At 31.6% G+C, this 20,558-nt stretch overlaps 2 protein-coding genes across 2 annotated transcripts; one reads left to right on the forward strand and one right to left on the reverse strand.

The window, feature by feature from the left end:
- Positions 1–8,035: 8,035 nt before the first annotated feature.
- Positions 8,036–12,002, forward strand: LOC116777909 (luciferin 4-monooxygenase-like). The gene is made up of 12 exons (XM_032671701.2): positions 8,036–8,134; positions 8,293–8,446; positions 9,127–9,334; positions 9,424–9,622; positions 9,830–9,952; positions 10,107–10,281; positions 10,557–10,691; positions 10,778–10,903; positions 10,991–11,074; positions 11,257–11,403; positions 11,483–11,648; positions 11,730–12,002. The coding sequence occupies exons 2-12, from the start codon at positions 8,294–8,296 to the stop codon at positions 11,855–11,857; spliced, it is 1,644 nt and encodes a 547-aa protein (XP_032527592.2). The 5' UTR covers positions 8,036–8,134; position 8,293; the 3' UTR covers positions 11,858–12,002.
- Positions 12,003–12,996: 994 nt separating this feature from the next.
- On the reverse strand, positions 12,997–19,763 carry LOC116777954 (luciferin 4-monooxygenase-like). Its single transcript, XM_032671774.2, has 11 exons — positions 19,617–19,763; positions 18,755–18,962; positions 18,309–18,501; positions 16,852–16,995; positions 15,493–15,643; positions 15,241–15,372; positions 14,938–15,069; positions 14,751–14,831; positions 14,203–14,349; positions 13,595–13,760; positions 12,997–13,315 (listed from the first exon to the last, which is right to left on the reverse strand). Exons 1-11 carry the CDS (start codon positions 19,707–19,709, stop codon positions 13,188–13,190), a joined length of 1,575 nt encoding a protein of 524 aa, XP_032527665.2. The 5' UTR covers positions 19,710–19,763; the 3' UTR covers positions 12,997–13,187.
- Positions 19,764–20,558: the final 795 nt, after the last annotated feature.

Genomic DNA, 20,558 nt, shown 5'->3' on the forward strand with positions numbered 1-20,558 from the left:
TACTAAAATAATTATCTTATCATTTAATATGATTCCTTATCAAAATACCCCCATTTCATATACACACATAATATATTTTTATTATCATGTGTTCAAAAGATAAATAGTACGTCATCAAGCCACGCCCATGATGTGAAACGAGAAGACAATTTTACAAATATTAAGAGTAAAATGCAAGGACTATTCTATATAGATTACCATAATGCAACTATTAATAAACACATTTGTTTCTGGTTTCAAATTATCTAAGTAAAGATATAAAATATGTCTTGGAACAATGCCAAAGAAACAGATATAAAATTTAGAAAAAATAACATTTAATTTTTGAATAATAAAACTGCTTGCAAATTATATAAATACAAATTCAATATAAAATTCATGAAGAATTCTCTTCGAAAATTATTTCTGTTCTATTCTTCACATCTTTTTTTTGTCTGATAGGCCGAGAGTGGAAAATTTTTTAATATCATCGCCTGCTCCACACTTTGTTTGCGCCTTATTCCAGCAAATCATTCTCCTTATTAAAGTTGGTCACTGTGGTTATAAATTATAATTTTCTGTTACTTATTACTGTTTTAGCTGTATTAATGAGTTTTTTTCTGATTTCGATCAAAGTCTAAGAAGTTAGCAGGACGAATAACCATAGCTATTGTTAACACATTTAAAAAGAAATTAATATAAACATATCGATATTTTTTTTTTTTTTACTTACTACTTTTATTATAAAGGCGGAAATAAATATAGACTTCTCTTTATCTTTCAATGATAATTGTTATCACCAATGAAATATCAATACCCCTTCTAAAGACAGTCATTATACTAATAGATACCAGAGATTAAGACCATAAAATATTGTATTATAACGAATTAAACAAGATAATGGAAACAGTTATAACAGTCGAAGTTAATTATGTAATGATACAAAATAAAACCAAGTCAACTCAATAGGTACATTCCTTTTCGTTAATTTTTTTTTTCTTGAGAGAAAATAACAATGTGCACTTTATGACGCGTTCTATTGCAAACTCATTTGTATGTTCAGTACAAATGATATCGTCAGTCTAAATATTCGCACATTATAGCATTAACGTAGGACATTGTGTGTGAATCGGTCTTTGCCAGGACCGGCCAGTCGCTGGTATGCCCTGTCGCTGACAGATCCGGGGTGCACCAACATAGCGGCCGATGGCTTTCGCAGTGGTTTTAGTGAGTAGGGACCTGCCCAGGTCGAGTCTCACACATCCTCTCCGGCCCCACCAAGGCCGGTGAGACGGCTCGTAAAAAGAGTTTCCCTGCGTCATCAAAAAAAAAAAGGACATTGTGTGTGAAACAGGAATTTGTCCAAAGAATAGAGACTGCTTAGTAAATCCTGTCGACCAAAATTCACTAATTAATTATTTCCTTCACTGCTCCGACAGCTACCGATTTTATGTTTGAAGTACATACATATATTATATAACATTCAAATAAATACTTTAACGTCAGTTTGACAGACACAAAGCGGCATAACGAAATTTTTAAATGAAAAAAATGTAAAATAAACATACAGTTGGAATTGACGAACTAATATTTAATAAAAAATTAAATAACGATAATGCATTTTTTCTTTCTAAATATCATAAATATTTCAAATCCCTAATATAATAATTTTACATTTAATCTCAATAGATTTATTGGCTGTTATGTACAAAATAAATGTTAACATCCTTACATTATTATATTTTGATAAAATAATATTATTATTCGGTTATTGAGATACTTTTTATATAAAGGTTTTGTTTTGAAGCACATATTTCGGAAATTGTAGGAAGCGGGAAAGCAGATAATGTAGACACAAGTCGCTGATTCTGTCCCTTTAGTAGAAGATACTGTCAGCCATACCGTTTTTAGACGAAACTCTTATTATATCTAGCTGAACCAAATATGTTTACAAAAGTCAACTATGAAGTTGGGTAAGACTCAAATGATATTTTTTTATTATTATAACCCCTACTTAAGTCATCTCTTTCGGATCGACTAAACCTCAGGAGAGTTTGATAGCATGAGGCATCTTGGTGACGCTGAATGATTCTTCTCTTCGTCGGAAAATGCCGAGTGTTCACCGATTTGCTGCCAATGAAACTGCAACCGGAACATTTTCTTTAACAATTTATTCATCCGTTTTAGAATAACATAAATATGGGGTTTTCCAATAGGGACGCTTGAACTTTGACAGCTGATTGCGGCCATGTTGTTTGAGTGACAGCTGTCAAATGCAGTGTGTTATATTCATTCCGTCCTCCCAAACTACCATGGCAGGTTACAGTGTCGAGCAGCACGTGCAAATCATAAAATTGTTTTATGAAAATGGGTCTTCAGTTCGAGCAACGTTCCGCGCACTTCGCCCGTTTTACGGTCGCGATGATCGTCCTGCCGAGTCGACTATCCGTCGATTGGTGGACAAATTCGAGTCAACCGGGTCAGTTAACAATCAGCCGGTTCCCGTGCGTCAACGTAACGCGAGATCTGCCGAGAATATCGCCGCTGTGCGCGACAGTGTCCTCGAAAACCCGCGGCAGTCAATTCCGCGTCGCGCACAGGAACTCGGCCTTTCGCAGACGACAACTTGGCGAATTTTGCGTTGTGACTTGAGCCTGCACCCGTACAAGATCCAGCTGACCCAAGAGCTCAAGGTTAATGACCATAGACAGCGCCGTGTGTTCGCTGACTGGGCATTAGAGCAGTTGGAAGTTGACGCCGATTTTGGCAAAAAAATCATCTTCAGCGACGAGGCGCATTTTTGGATGAATGGCTATGTCAACAAGCAAAATTGCCGTATTTGGGACGAGACCAATCCACACGAGGTTCACCAAGTGGCAATGCACCCGCAGAAAGTGACTGTTTGGTGCGGATTTTGGGCCGGAGGCGTGATTGGTCCGTATTTTTTCGAAAACGATAATGGTGTGGCCGTCACCGTCAATGGTGAGCGATACCGGTCGATGATAACCAACTTCTTTTGGCCTGAAATCGAGAATATGGATCTGGACAACATGTGGTTTCAACAGGACGGCGCTACGTGCCACACAGCACACGCTACGATGGAAGTTCTGCACGAGCAATTTCTGGACATGGTCATCTCGCGCGGAGGCGACGTGAACTGGCCACCGAGATCGTGCGATTTGACCCCGCTGGACTTTTTCTTGTGGGGTTTTCTTAAGTCGCAGGTCTATGCCAACAAGCCGCAAACCACCGATGCCCTCAAAGTCAACATACGCCACGCCATCGATCAAATACAGCCCGATTTGTGCGCCAGAGTCATCGAAAATTGGACCTTTCGTGTGCGCGCCACCAACCGAAGCCGTGACGGTCATTTGAATGATGTCATATTCCATACATAATGGGGTCGATAGACCTTCCAAATAAAAAAAAAATTTCACAAATATCTTTCCTACATGTATTTTTTTTTGCATTTCAAAGATCAAGCGCCCTTAATGGAAAACCCTATATATTGAAATAGTTTTAACTTAGTTTTGAAGATTTAATAAAAATATATTTTTTTCCTTCCAGTTTGTTGGAGTTTAATCTTTTCCGTACAACATTTCTATTTTTTATAACAATAATTTACTAATTACTACACGGTATCACAAAAATTCATCAATCCTTATTACTATGAACAATTGTATTTTCCAAATCCGACTACCCTGGAAAGTTTACAAACAGTAAAATGACCCTTGATGATCCCTTGATTTTTTACCAATTTTGTGTGGGACCAGTTTTCAATTACGCCCTTTCCTATTCCTGTTGAGAATATAGAAATGAGAAAATCTCGAAATCCTACTGAAAAATAGAAAGACTTCTTCGACGACTTGTATGTATTGTACTTGAATTTTCAGCGAAGAGACCGAAACGTCGAGTATTAATATAAAATATATGGAGATTTTAAAAACATGTACCACTTATCACTGGATCTTTACTTTCTACTGGCGTTTCCTTCATCCACACACAAAATGAACTTTAATGCTGTAGATAAAAAAAAATCGGTTTTTATTGTCAGAAATAATAACATAAATACTTCATTATAACTATTACTGACATAGCAATAAAGTAAAGCCATTGAATCATCAAAGATCATTATCAGATTGACACAAACGCCCTAATCAAGTACAAGTTGTTACAATATCCGTGCAAATTACGTAATTGTCTTGAAATAATTATATGATGATAGAGCTTACGGTTCCTTGGGAAACCAACATCCCAAAGACCATACCATCAAGGTCAACAAATATCACGAGCTCACAAACGAACTCACTCGAAATAGGTTCGCCGTGGATTTATACGCGGTAGAAGTGGGAGCGAGAGGTATAACGGCTAAATCTCTCTACAACCTATTAAAAGTCCTGTCCAGAACTCACATCAATTCGTTCTTGGAACGTACTTCAAAGGCAGCCCGAGTAGGTTCTTTTCAAATATGGTTAGGTAGGGAGAGGAGCTTGGACAGTGGAGGTGAGCGTTTAACGCGCGTTAGTTAGGGGCCCCTTAAACCTACACCTGGGTCGCAAGTCCCAGGCACTGTTAAAGCTCCTCTCCCTGCAACGCGATGGACCCGGCACTCGCACGGTGAATCCATTGAATGCTAAGAGGTTTCGTCTCTTATTAGTGAGCAAACAGGTCAATAACATATGTATATCCTGACTAAAAATTTAGTATGGCTTTCAACTTGTGACAAATTTTGTTCATAGACGAACTAATTATTGAATATTTTGTGAATTATAGATAATTCAAAACTTAATACTGTGTCATTTATTAGCAAAATATCAAAAAAAAACATGTGAGTATATATGTCAAAGAAAATTAACGTATCGATAAATTAACTTCCAGCAGAATGTAACATTTATATACCTCATTATGTTGATACACAGTTCTAACAATAACTAGCTAAAATCTCTTATTGTATAAATAAAAACATTCGAAGATGACCATATATTTATTTTATACTTAGCTTCGTATTTTTTTTTTTTTTTTTCATAATGGTCAGCTTAGAAAATTGCTGTAATTCTAAAGTAATCATGTAATCATATATTGCCAGCAATTTTGTAACACGGAAACATTATCTTTGTTGTTTTACTTTGCACAATTTATTACGTTGTTAGGTATAATATTTTCCCATGGATTCCTTCGAGTTCACAACCTAATTCTATAGGAATTATTTTTAATCAAATAAAGCTGTAAATGAAATCTGTTCAAATAGTGTGAAATTAAACCAGTCTATACACATCATCAAAATAGTATTATAGAAAATATCATGTTTTCCACTGCTGGAAAATTAAATCTGTCATATTAGCTATTTGGAGTTCCCACGAGTATTCAACCTAAATGGGATGTTGATCACTTTTGTTTTTTCTGCTGTAATGACATTTATTACATCCTCATAGTTTTTATAAGCAAATAATATGAAATACTGCAAGTAATTTTTTTTACATTTTATAAGAACCAAACCACTTGAAAATCAGTAATAATGATTTTAAAAATAATTTATATTATTTAGTAGAAAATCGTCACAGGAGATTCAGGGCTATCCATTCGTAACAAGCTGAATTTAAACCACAAATATTTTTTTTTTGTGGGAGAATAAAAAAAAAAAGTATTATTATGAATATAAGAAAACTTCAATGACATTTTAATGATATAAATTATAACTTAAAAACTGCATATAACATCGTGCAGATGATTTGAAGTAATTCTGAATTAGAAAAATGTTTGCAGCATGGCGAATAGAATACAGAATATTCTCCTATCCTTATAAGTAGAATTCAAACCTCTGTAATCATATTTTTTTTCAACTTTTATTTCATTTACAATTTTTAATTTTATAATTGTAAAAAAATATACTGAAGTTATTCTTATACTTTATTTCCTGGTTATTAGTTTTTTATTTAATATATATGTATGTATAAATAGTAATTTTGTCGAGTTGTTAGTGTGTCTATTAAATTAAATACTATTATTTTGTTATAATTTTTGCGTATAAGTAAATTTTTTATTGTAATTTATTTTTTTCTCTTCAAGTTCGAATGTTCCATTTTTGGTTATTCCTTTAAGAAGATCAAAATTCAGTTTTTTTCTTTTGGACATACTATATTCCAAACCATATACATATATATGTATAAAATTTTTTTCGCGCCAAATATAAGAATATATCTTTAATGTTTTAAACATAACAATATAGCTTTAATGTTTTTCCAAGGACATTCACCACTACTTTATTGTAATATAAATATTTATAAAAAAAGTTTTATATGGTATTTTATATAGTATTGAAGTACCAGATACACCACAACATAGGAAAATGCTCATAGCTAAATCTTATAGACAAAATGCTAATAGCTAAATCTTATAGACAAATTTTATAGACAAAATGCTCATAGCTAAATCTTATAGACAAATTTTATAGACAAAATGCTAATAGCTAAATCTCATAGACAAATTTTATAGACAAAATGCTCATAGCTAAATCTTATAGACAAATTTTATAGACAAAATGCTAATAGCTAAATCTTATAGACAAATTTTATAGACAAAATGCTAATAGCTAAATCTCATAGACAAATTTTATAGACAAAATGCTCATAGCTAAATCTTATAGACAAATTTTATAGACAAAATGCTAATAGCTAAATCTCATAGACAAATTTTATAGACAAAATGCTCATAGCTAAATCTTATAGACAAATTTTATAGACAAAATGCTAATAGCTAAATCTTATAGACAAATTTTATAGACAAAATGCTAATAGCTAAATCGCAGTGTAACTCACAAAATCCTTCTAAAAGCTAATAATACTGAGTGTGAGTTCTTACATAATTTGTTAGCAATATAAAATAGCTAGACTATTATCTATACAATTTATGTTTTACATAAACGAAAATTGAAATATCTTCTAAGTTTTAAACCGATTCTTTGTAAAAGTTGAATGAAATACTATATTGAGAATTTTTTAATTTGGCATAGGTTCTGACTGACATTTGTCAAATCTCGCTATGGGAACTGGTTTAGATATACACAGCCAGTCAACACAAAAAACAAAATTGGTTTCTAAGCGTATGTAAGGTAAAAAAATAAAAATTTGTCGCATAAAAATTACCTTTAACAATGAGCTTATTTGATGCTAGTTCTAGTGCATATTGTTAGTATATTTTTAGCTTACAATGGTAAGTTTTATTGCCCTTGGAGTCGAATATCAAGGAACAGGAAAGAACGTTGAAGCACGGTTATGAAAAACGTACGTACAAAATGTACCATAACCCGTTTCCTTTTTTTTTTTATTTCGTTTTACTAAAGTAAAGTAGTAAAGTTAACATTATTTATTTGTATTTCATATAACAATCCCTTTCATTGCTATAAATAAACGGTGTTTAATTTATATTCTTATCGGTAGTTTAACTTTATATTTATTCACATATATATATGTATATAAACAAATGTAAATAAGCGGACATATATATATGTCCACTGTAACAATCAAACTTTAATTTTGAAACAATTAATTATAACTTTCTTAAGGTCCAAGTTAAATGGAAATCTATATCCAGTAGAAATAAAGACTGTCATTAGCGTAAATAATACAGTGATGTACGAAGGACGACAAAAGACAACTCGATCTTATAAAGAAGTATATACACTGTACAAAATAAGTTACGCGTAGTATGATAATAATGTTCGATTTAATAGTACTCTAGGTTTAAAACCAAGCAAGGGATTTAAGCGGAATTTTCCTATTTTGAAGACGGTTTCATTATTATTAATTTTATGTTTCGTAATATGAAAATTATTAAAATACACTAAAAGCAGGAAAATTATGTAATCAAAGATGCATATATTACAAGGTACCTTTTTTGTTCCTATAATTTGATGATGACTCTCACATGATATAGCTATTAAGGACTTAAATATTCATGGGAAATTAATTAAACCTGAATTTATTTATTTTATATTAGTTAATGATGATTCAGTAATGTGTACACTCTGCTATAGAAGAACATTTATATTATTAACTAGTCTCAACTCACCAGTCATCGGATGTCCACAACGGAGACACGGAGGTGAACAGTACTTTAATTGATTTTGATCGCAATATATTTATATATTATCTTAAAGGTAAGTTTACAGGCAGCTAATAATTTAAATTAAGGAAATAAAAAAGCCATAGATCGAATATCGAACATATTAATTGACCGACTAAAATTACTGTTGTAGCCTTAATGTATTAAGTCTTTTTATTAATTCATACGATGATAATAGCAATTTTATTCTAGGATGGCTCCAACAAGGATCAATGACGCTGTTCATTGGTACATGTCAAATCTTACTTCTCGGATCATAGCAAGGACTGGTATCCCGTCTGACAGATATCATATGGGAAAAGTTATACTGCAATGTTTAAAAGACTATCCCGAAGCAGTGACTCAAGTAATAAATATATTATATTAATTATTTACACTAACATTCTCCCATTACCAGTATATACTGTGAGTAGAAACTTTTGTATAGCAAAATAATGGACAAAAAGCATATCATTAATGTTCATCATTAAAGAAGTGCTAAATCTTTATGCTATGCAAAAGTGAGGTTGCGATCAAATGATATTTTTATTATAAAATTAATATGCAACTGCTAATAGTGATATTATTTGAAGAGATAAATGAAATCTTAGTACAATTAGATTTGCGAACGTTAACATAACTTTTAAACTTAACTTAACTTAACTTAACTTTTAAACTTAAGTTTTGTCGTCACACTGCATACAAAGCGTCTCCCGTGTCTACGTCAATAACACACGTTAATATTGTGAACGATGTTTTTTAAATGAAAATTCCTCGTATGTAGCCTAACGATTCCGACTTGGATTAAGCATACTGACTATAATATAATTGTTAAAAATGAAAAAAATCTACCTCTGAATGGGAATTCCGTTCAATGCTTTTCCAACTGTTCATAAATATTTTATAACTAAATGGAAAATAAACGTTATTTAGTTTCTTTTTCGCTTAGAACTATATTAAAATAATTATATTGAAAAGATTTCAATAAGAAACATATTATATCGAATAAACCACAATTTTAAATAACATCAACTAAATTTTGCACAGATCGATGGAGCCACTGGCGAATCGGAAACAAACGAAACCATTCTAGAAAGATCCGTGAAATGCGCCACAAGTTTTAGGAAATTTGGTCTGCAAAGTATGGATGTCATTGTACTGATGGCACCGAATCACATACATCTCTGTATACCATTCTACGCCGCATTGTACACAGGAAATGTTATAGCCGCTGTCGATTTTAATTTGGGGAAAAGTAAATTAAACAAACAAAGACAACCACAACAGAAATGGTATAATATATTGCTTACGAACATATTAAACAATTGATAATTATTTTTCCAGATGAACTACAGCAAACATTAGCTGTTTTGGAACCGAAAATCATATTCTGCCAAAGCTCGAAGGCACCGACGATACAATTAGCATTAAACGAAATTGATTCCAATGCATTTATTGTAGCTTTTGATAAAGGCCATTATCTGTGTGATTTCGACTCATTTATAGATAAATTCTATGACGGAACTACGATTGACGAATTTGAGTAAGATAAAAATGATATATTTATACTTATTTTTAATTTTTATAATATATAACAAATCAATTGATAATAACTTCATAAAAATAAGCAGAGCTTTCATATTATATATGTAAGATTCTTTTAAAGATTGCGACATTGTGAGTTTTTCAAGTAATATAATAATGTCCTTACAAACTTATCCAAACTTAATAGAAAAAATCTTTAACATAGACCCACAGATTTTGATCCCGAGGAAGCAACGGCATTTCTGGTATCTACGAGTGGCACCACCGGATTACCAAAAGCAGCAGAAGTGACCCACAAAAACTTTTTAATATCACTACCGAATCTTTTGTAAGTAAAGTTTTTTTGTTTATATTCATAAATCCTAATTAAAGACCCAAAAAATCTAGCAAAAATAATGACATCAAAAATTTCTTACCTCGCAGCATTTATGAATAACATTAGATTACTGAATAAGTTTTCCAAGTCTGTTTTTCTTCTCCAGTTTACGTTATACAGAGTTTCCTACACCTACGAAAATGGCTCTGGTGGGCTCTCCTTTGCAGTGGCTGACGGCTTTGTTCAATTATGTTGCTTCGGCTATATTCAAATACACCCGTCTGCAATCTTCTTTGCCACTTACCAAGGAACACGCTTATTACTTGTTCCATACTTACAAGGTATACTTAGAATATAAAATAGAAATGGCAAGGAGTGTAATGTAAAATATACAACCGATGTCTATTTTAAGAATCTATATAATTCCATGTCCAGTGAAAAAAATAATTAAGATTTTAAATTAAATAAACCGTCACCAAAAAATACATACACTTTATCATGAAATAATCGCTTACTTTTCAACGTACCAACTCTTGCTTCAGTTGTCATCATCTCATATTGTGTCTTAAATGTTCATTAAAATTGATTATAATAAAAAAACATTTTGTTTTTCAAGCCAACATTCAGTATTTTAAGCCCAACTCTGATAACGTCTCTTCTTAAAAATGAAAATAAATGCGACTTCTCCTCCTTTGAATTCATAATGTTGGGAGGAAGCGCGGTGCCAGCGTCTCTTATTGAAGAAATAAAGGTTGACATGGTTTTATCTGGTTCATATTTTTGTCTTTCATTACGTACATTAATATGTGTTGATCTGTTTGTTCTGTTTAATTTCAGAATTTGTCACCAAATACAGAGGTGATTAATGTTTACGGTATGAGTGAGATTAGCAGTATCGCATTTATGGGAGATTACGGTCCACCCGATTCATGTGGTCGTCCGCTAGGGGTTTTCTACTATCGTGTGAGTTAACATCGTCATACATAAATATTTTTATTAATGTACAAATTTTCTAGAACATATAATTTGAGTAGTTGTTAAACTTTCTAGTTAATTGATACGGAAACCCAAGAAGATATCTTAGAACCCAACAGGCCTGGCGAATTGTGGGTTAAAGGTCCCTCTGTGTTTAAGGTATTCCTTGTATGTTTATTATCAAATTGTATGTCTCAAGGTATTTCTGAATATATTTTTTTTAGTTCCCTATACTGTATTGTAGAACTAAATTTTTATTTAATACATTTTAATTCTTAGTTATAAATTATATGTAGAACTATAAATGTAAATATTTTTGTAAATTTCATGTGTTTGTTCAGGGATATTATAAAAATAAGGAAGCCACTGAAGAAGCATTCGCAGAAGACGGCTGGTTTAAAACTGGAGACATGTTTTACAGAGATGAGAATTGGAATTATTATTTTTTGGAACGCATCAAATTGCTTTTAAAATATAAAAGTGATCAAGTAAGCTCGTATATACGTGGAGATAAATAAAAGCGGCTACAGCGGATTGAATTATATTTATATGAATAAAAATTGTTAGATATCTCCAGTGGAAGTTGAGAACGTGATAAGACAAGTACCTGGTGTGGTTGATGTCGCTGTGGCTGGTCTGCCAGATCCAGAATGTGGAGATATACCTGTAGCCTGCGTTGTCATTCAAAATGGCGCTACTATTACAGCTGACGATATAAAAAACATTGTCCGAGGTAATATTACTCGACATGTTGTACTTTAAACTAATTTATATAATAATCATTGCTTTATTCTCATCTTATAACTCGTTTTAGACAAACTATCCGATTCAAAACAACTAAGAGGTGGAGTAATTTTTCTGGATAGTATACCAATGACAGCATCTACAAAAGTACATCGGAGAAAGCTGAAGGAAATAGTTATGAGTTCTAAAAGACTTTGAGATAATCGAATAATCTAGATACAATATCAGAAGCAATACTGTTAATTTTGTTTTTTGACTATCACTTCCTTTGTTTTTCAGGGCACATAACTTAAAATTAACATGTTTACCGTAGCCGTCTATATAAATAATATTAATTAATTTATTTAAAGCTTTAATATACATAATCTATTTGTATTTGATCCCCCGCATAATGTTCCAACTTCATAAAGTATGAATAAAGCTATTAATCGAAGTACTAATAACAATGTAAAGAAAGTTGCCTTTACTTTATCACGTTAATATTAATAAGACACACAATACACATCGTTTATAATAAATATTTATAATAGAGCTGTAGTTTAATCTGTTTATCAGTTATCAAACTAAATAACAGGGAATTCAAATCATCGTTTTAATTTTATTAATATAAACTAGCTGTTGCCCGCGACTCTGTCCGCGTGAACATCAGAATTGTTCTATACTACGACTACGGAAGCCGAACTGCACTTCATGGTTCTACCTGTGTAATTTTAGGGTCGGGATCAGGATTGGGATCGGGATCGGGATTGGGATCGGAATTAAATTTAAAAAAGTAACACTGTGATGACTGAACCTGAACTGCACTTCATGGTTCCATCCATGCAGTTTTGGGATCTGTGTGGGGTTGTAAATTCGACATAAAAGTAGCCTATGTCTTTCTCCCGGGTCCATCTATCTCTATACCAAAATTCATCAAATCGGTTCTGTGGTTAAGACATGAAAACGTAGACAGACAGACAGACAGAGTTACTTCGTTACTATTTCGCATTTATTTTATAAAAAAATTAAAAGAAATAAAATGTAAGTCTTTATTAGGTATGGGAAAATAATCTCGTGTTTTAAATGGAAAATTATTAACGTCTCGTTTTATTTTTATTAATGCGAACCTCATATGGAAATGCCAACAGACATATTATTTTAATGGGCATAAACCGCTCTGCTGACGATAAGCTTTTTTCGTTTTACAGAAGTAAAATTAATAAAACGAACAAAGTTCTAGAAATCTTCGATATATTATGGATTTCCAAAAAAAAAAATTTTACAAAATAACCATACTATTTTTACAAAAACATTTCCGATCGTTGACAATTTTTTATTTTTTATTACATATATACATATATATATGTTATTTATACATTTTATCACAAAACGACTTTGCTTTGAGTGTAACAAACAATGATTTACCTCGCTGTACGATAAGAAATCTCAGTTTATTCTGTCGCACTCATGATCCCTGTTTATTATAATTTTCGTAAAAAAAAAAAAATATTTTAATTATCTATATATAGTGTTAAAATTTTATTATTCATTATTCCCTTTTAGAATTCATGACAACTTGCAACAGTTTCGCCCTAGCAAGTTTACCGGACGATGTCTGCGGGAATGCGTTCAGGAACACGACACCGCCTCGTAGTTCTTTGTTTTTAGATAATTTACCTGAAGACGTAAACAATGTAATTATTATATACTCGCAATAACTTTTTTATACATTACTATAATAACTATAAATCATAATAACTATTGAAAATTAATTAGCTATATCCTATTTAATTAACTAACAGTCTTAAGTTGAATTATAGTTTCTGTATATTGATGGTTTGTTATATATATATTTTTTTTATTAATAAGAAAAAAAAATAACATTCAGCCAATGTGTTACATCGATATTATTTCCGAACGTTTCTGATAATCGATTGTAAATATTGTATGACTTACTAGCTACCATATCCTTGACCTCCTGAGCTGTGATCTCCATACCCTGTCGTTTAATAACGCAGGCCACCGGTCGTTCACCGTCCAGAGGGTCGCTGACGCCGATGACGCATACATCCTTCACACTCGGATGTTTGCGTATAATATCCTCCAGCTCTATCGGTATAACCTATAAATATATGTCTCCAATTATTATCTGTATTTCGTATTTTTATGTCAAATGAGGTTTCGTGTTTCATTTGTATAAAGTAGGTTTTTTTTTTTTTTTATTATCATGATGAGCTGCAATAGCAACATGCGTAAATTGTTACATATATGAACTCTTTCGTCATATTTTTTATATGTTTAATTAGAAAATGAAAGCTGTAATTTACAATACATTTTGGAACATTGAAATGAAACTAATATTTAGTAATACTTAATAACTAATATTTAATAATAATATTTAGTAAAGCAAACATGATCACGGGCAGGCGAGTTGTCATCTAAATAAAATAAGTCATATATATATATATATATATATATATATATATATATATATATATTATTTACAACATTTATTTTGTTAATGGATGATTTTTATTGCAGTCTATAGTAAATTCAGTACTTACATGTGAATTCCTATATTTAATGAGGGCTTTTATTCTTTCTACGTAGAAGTAATTATTTTTTTCGTCTCTGTACAAAAGGTCACCGGTTTTAAAATAACCGTCAGCTGTGAAAGCCGTCGCTGTTTCCTCTGGGTCCTGATAGTATTCCTTGAAATGTAACAAAATTGTTTAGATATTCGTATGATATAAATAAAAAAAATTATTCATTATAACGTGTACTAAATTTGTCGGTAGCAAACTTAGTGATGTATTGCTTTTTTCCGATCGCAAGGACGTAGCAAGGAATAAACACCTAACTATATATCGTAGAAGAAGCTTATTTAATTGTTGCAAAATGGAAAAAAAAATGGCGGGTAGTGAGCTTAAATTTTTTTAATTTTGCCTGCTTTCTTTATTTAACTAACTCTCATTAATCACTAATCAGGTAATTTTATTTGATACTGTACAGACATTTTAAATTCTCTCAAACTGATTTTTATATTAAATTATTTGTTTGCGTGTTAAAAGTGAACACTAAGTAGACATTTTTCGAACAGTATCCTACATACCGTAAAGCAGGGTCCCTTCACCCACATTTCTCCTGTCACATGAGGTTCTTTTATTTCAGCTTGAGTTTCCTGATCTATAAGCTGCAAAAAAATATTATTTTTTTTAAACGTACAAAAACATACAGGAAACATAGGTAGATTTATCCTATTTTAGAAGACTTTTTTTTTATTAGAAATGTTTGTACACCTTAACGTCATAGAAGGGCAGAGGTTGACCACAGTTACCGCTGGGACCTGCTGGGTTCGGTAGCAAAATGGGGCCCAGCATCTCTGTTTGTCCGTACGCTATGGACGCGACCGCTTCTCTCGATAATAACGTCTGGGAACAGCACAATAACAATAAGCAAACTAAAAAAAAAAAAATTTTTCTTCCGACGTGTATTTTTTTTTTTTCATATATTTTGGTACAACTCTTAGTTTCCAAATTTAAACTACAGCTAGACCCGGGAATATAATAAAAGTATTTCGTGTACGTCAATAAAATACATACCTTGAATTTTTCGAAAACATCCGGATATATCCTCGAACCGGTGACCGTGACTGACCTGAAGCACTCCAAGTCTACGTCCTTCCTGGTCATCAAGTAGGACATTAGAGTCGGACTCATCAGAACGTTTCTCGGCTGTTAACAACATGACAGACACACAATCATTCGTATATCCATATTTTGTACATATATTTAAATAAAAAACCATCGTAACACAGTGTATAAAAGAGAAAAATATATATATTCAAAACATACCTTATATTTGTTGATGATGTACACTATGTGATCAAAATCATCCGGTTTTGACGTTTGTATCTTTGTGTCACCTGTCAGAGGAGTTGAGAATATTGTGAAGCAAGTTGATATCCAGTGTATTGGCGATATCAACAACGTCCTTTTGTGACCCCTGAAATATAACAGATACAATATAGTTGAATCATCATCATCATCATCAGTCTATCAAAGCCCAGTGCTGAGCAAAGGCCTCTTCTCACATGGAGAAGGTTAGAGTATTAATCACCACGCGTGCTCAAGGCGGGTTGGCGATTTCAATCTTATAATTTAAAATTATAAAACCAGTTTTCCTCACGATAGTTTCCTTCACCGTCTGTCATTGGTGTCTAAATACTCTTAGAAAGTACATATGATTCGGAAAAGATCACATTGGTACTTGCCAGGTTTCGAACCCGCGCCCTCACGTATGAGAGGAGGGCCTATTAACCTCCACGACTTTTTATTCAGTTGAATCATTTAAATGAAACTAATATTTTTCGGATCGGCCCACTAATTCCGATTTTAGGGCCGGAAAAAGGAATCCATAAAAAAAAACGTCACCGAAATGCTGAAGTTACTGCACTCAAGTTACAACGAGAGCTTTTTTCGAGTGAGGCGACTAAAAAGCGCGAAGGTGCTTCTCCTAGTTTTATATACGCTATGGGACTATATGTTGGAATATATATCGACAAGCCGGTCTTGTATATTTTTATAGATATGAGATATTTGCTCACTTAATGCCTATTAACCTGTTTCCTGTTTCAGTCTTTCGTATAAACAATTAGCATCCGTCATTATAAACCCTCAACATATTTACCGACAATTTAGACAATTCTGATAATCGAAATAACTGAACAAATACAACGAATTAAGGTAAACTATTTGCATCCGATTATCCGATTCACAGTACATCGGGGACGAAACAAAACATGAATTTGGTTGTGACTGAAGTCCGTCATAATAGTTTTCCTCGCTAGTTATTATACTCGAGCTGATATGAAGACACAATAATTTCCTTGTCACTTTCAATTCATCCGTTTAATTCCATTCAAAACTTTGTGGTTACGTTTTTATTAGTCATTTTCGATTCCAATCAATTTTCCTATTATTACGTCAATATTAAAACGATTCTTCGGAGAATTCATTATTAAGAAAATTAATTACATTTTCGAGTAAAAAAATCTCATTCCCGTATATTATGATTACTAAACTTTGTTAATAATATGCATCATTGACTGACTAAAAAATATTAAAAATTTATCTTCATATTATTGGATGACAATATGTAAAACTGCGTACAGATAAAAAATAATACATTCACGCATGCTATGTGACACTTACTTAACCATTCGCGACATTTGAAGTACTTTGAGCCACTTCAACATAAACGGCTGGTGATTGAAGGCGGCTACTTTAACTTTCCCAGTTGTACCGCTAGTGCTCACGAGGAATGCATTCACTTTGTCCACATCGATTTTGGCAACCCTGAAATTAAACTAACTTAAAAATATTTCGCAATGTTTAAGAAATCAGCATATATTTATCTGACACAACCCTGTGACTTATAGAGGCTTCTGCTGTTGAGAGAAACCCACGACGGATAATAATTCAATGATATGAAAAACCGAGGCCCATTATAACATTTATTATATTTGTATTTCTTCCTAACAAAACGTTAAAAATCTATCATATCAAAAAAAACTTTAATATTATTAAAATACAGCGAAAAATATTATAATGATAATTGTATATAATTCACATAAGTAATGATACATTTGTTAATTATTAGGTAATACATTGGTCTTGTTTATTTATCACGTGTCAGATCTAATGTCATTACGTTACTATATACAATAGGTTTCGATTTATGTTTTCTAAATAGCTGATCAATAAATATGCATCAATAGAAAAGCTATATATATATGTGTGTGTGTGTGTGTGTGTGTGTGTGTGTGTGTATATTATATGTATAATATCACTATTATCGTTAAATCATACAGGAAAAAGGTATAACCAACGTAGTTAAACATGACTGTACAGATTTGGTCTGTGAAGGAATGTTCCTTTTACCTTATTTATGAACATCTAAGGTGATGTAAAAATTATATGGTATTCGTGACTTCAATATACCCCTTTGAATCAATAATACGAACTAATTAATTTTTTTTTATTTCCTATCTAAATTTTCCATTCATTATGGCCAAGGATGTTGAGAAGTCAAAACGTAAACAGATTAAAAAATAAATATATAAAACCTTTCAATTATTACAATATAATATATCAAGTGTCTAACATAAGTAGGTTAGATGATTTAATACGGTAACTTTTATATTTTCGCTAGCCCCATAACATGTAGTCTCGTGTTATGTTTGATGAAAAAATTATTATATATATATATATATATATATATATATAATATTTCAATATATTCAAAAAGGGCAAAGATATTAACTATTAGTATACAAGTAAGTTTACCTTATATATACGTAAATAAATTAACTTCGAATGTCATGCAACATTGCCATGGTATACTGAATGCATTTCTTAACAACAGTACTTAAGTACCTTACACAGAGATACATTACTTAACAATACCGGTAACCGTCCGATCAATTGATCAACTTCTCGAGGAAAACGAGTGGCAATAACCATATTATAATATGTTTACTTTAAGAACATTACAAAAGGTTTAACTATGCCGTCATTCACAACCGTCTTGTTTTCTTCATAGCCGGTATGAAGAAAATGCATCTTTAAGAAAGAAGCCTTTGATATGATCACAAACAATTTGTACTCACTTAAACTCATCCAAGGGCTCATCTGTGTCATATTTGTTCACGAACTCCGACATTGTGCAGTTCCCATGATCAAAGGTCACTATCTTGAGTTCCAAGCCCAGATCTCGCGCTGCCTTACCATACACTTCTACATGTTCATTCTGACAAAATGCTATTTTAGGCTTGGTCAAGTTAAATAGAGTACGGACTTCGTCTGGAAATGTATAAGTAAGTTTTTTGTTTTTAAACAAATAATTTTAAACATTTCTTTGTATAAATGAATAAAGTAAGACAATATATTTTATATCAGTATCTATATATAACATGTTTAAATTAAACATTCGCGTGCTCTTAATTAATGTAAAAATTAAGGACGGAAAGGTCGGAGCAAGCAAATAAGTAAGAAACTTTCGCATGCACAATAATATAAAGTGACAACTTAAATTATGAACTTAGAATATTTTTACCATATTTGAAGTACGGATCAACACCAACACTGGGTAAGCCATCATAGAGAGCAGCATAAACTGGTATGTGGAGATCTAAATGGTTCCTTCCTCCGACAGCAACAACATCTCCCGGCTTAAGTCCATAGTTTCTTAATGCTCTTGCCAAGCGAATAGACCGGGAGACAACAGAAGAATATGTCTCTTCATCGCCCGTAGCTGCATCGATCTGTTATTATTTATTAAAAAAAAATTAAGGTAAAATCACAATATTTAATAACAGTGCTTGTTTATAGTAAAAATAAATAAAGGAAATTCTAACATAGATTTTTTATTTAATACTTATATCGTTTTAATAGCAAAAAATATTAAACACATTTGTACCTTTATATTTATGTAACTTAACATGGAGAACAATATCTTATATAACATCGTAATTATCACGTCTTGGAAATAAAAACAAAAAAAAAACAAACAAATAAAAAAACTACTGGCGATTACTAAAAAAAAAAAGAAATACGTTTACAATAAATAACAATACAGTGATGCAATGAAATATAAAGAATTGATTGAGAGTAAATAAAATGTTTTTCATACAGGTAAGTCTAAATAAAACTTTTTAAATTTTTAACATACATATTTTAAACAAACCTTCGATTACCTTACAGTTTATAACAACAGTGATCCAGACATAACATGGATGTTTTTTTCTTTATGATACTTAATTATTAATTTAATATAATTATAATCTATGTATACTTAAAAAATAAACTTATATATCGGATCTTAATGTAATCAATAACAAATAAGTTTCGTTAATGAAATGGGATATTAAAAGAAACTTATTTACATAAATGTACGGAGATATATTTTTTTAACTCACCTGACAAACAGTGTCGGCATGTCGTTTGGAATGCTCCAAAATGACATGTCCAAGATGGTAATCGGGCGAGCAATGCATCTCTGAGTTATTCATAGTCAGCTAACAATATGAAGGGTACGTACTGAGGAGACTGAGCTAAATGCACGAACACCTCTTAATATATAACAACGTTACAGGAAAAATAAGGACGATGTTGCACAAAAATGAGTCGTGTTTAACCGTAATACATATCTATTTGCTTTGTAACAATATTGAAATCTCACAGATAATAACTGCACTTTAAATTAATGAGTGAATCAAATGTCGTTCGTTTTAGCTGTAGATTATAAAATTATCTACCGCTGGTAAGGAAAAAGTTACCAACTGAAATTTTTTACAATATTGGTTTAGAAATGTATAAGAACCCATACGTGTTTAAGACTGTCCGTAGGTTTTTAACAAAGAAATTTAATCAAAAGGTTACAACTACATTTTATTTACAATTTTTTTTTCACTTTAAACCACCACTCCTTTCACCGTAATGGGGACTGTGAGTTACTTAATCTCAATTTTAATTCTACTTTAATTTTATGACAATAATAGTATTTCTTCTTTTTACTCAACTATTTTTTAATAATGCAGTGATTGCTTAAATTAGAATAGATATAGGCATTATGAAAATACGTCGATACGAGCTAAATCCCACCTTTGACGTCTGGAATAACTCGCCACAATTAAACAATTTTCTTTCATTAATTATTTTTTCAAGTGATGAGGCCCCTGACTATAAATTTTCTCTTACTCACATTAAATGTATATTATTAGACGCTTTTTATCAAGTTAAAATGTTGTGCGTTATTAAATAAAAGTTTAAGTAAATTTAAATAGATTTTTTTTTGTTTTAAAGAATAAAAACCGAAAAACAATATATTAATAGTAAAAGGTGCCTTGGCTTTCTAAATT

Source organism: Danaus plexippus, chromosome Z, assembly GCF_018135715.1.
Source record: "Danaus plexippus chromosome Z, MEX_DaPlex, whole genome shotgun sequence".
Lineage (NCBI taxonomy): Eukaryota > Metazoa > Arthropoda > Insecta > Lepidoptera > Nymphalidae > Danaus > Danaus plexippus.

What these genes read in the sequence shown, in the direction of transcription:
- LOC116777909 (XM_032671701.2), top strand. Translation starts at nt 8,294, where the DNA reads ATGGCTCCAACAAGGATCAATGACGCTGTTCATTGGTACATGTCAAAT. An exon ending in ACTACGATTGACGAATTTGA is followed by an intron (nt 9,623 to 9,829) that starts GTAAGATAAAAA and finishes TCTTTAACATAG; the next exon opens with ACCCACAGATTTTGATCCCG. An exon ending in TAGGGGTTTTCTACTATCGT is followed by an intron (nt 10,904 to 10,990) that starts GTGAGTTAACAT and finishes TAAACTTTCTAG; the next exon opens with TTAATTGATACGGAAACCCA.
- LOC116777954 (XM_032671774.2), bottom strand. Translation starts at nt 19,709, where the DNA reads ATGAATAACTCAGAGATGCATTGCTCGCCCGATTACCATCTTGGACAT. An exon ending in TGATCCGTACTTCAAATATG is followed by an intron (nt 18,502 to 18,754) that starts GTAAAAATATTC and finishes ATACATTTCCAG; the next exon opens with ACGAAGTCCGTACTCTATTT. An exon ending in GGTCAAGGATATGGTAGCTA is followed by an intron (nt 13,316 to 13,594) that starts GTAAGTCATACA and finishes TTACGTCTTCAG; the next exon opens with GTAAATTATCTAAAAACAAA.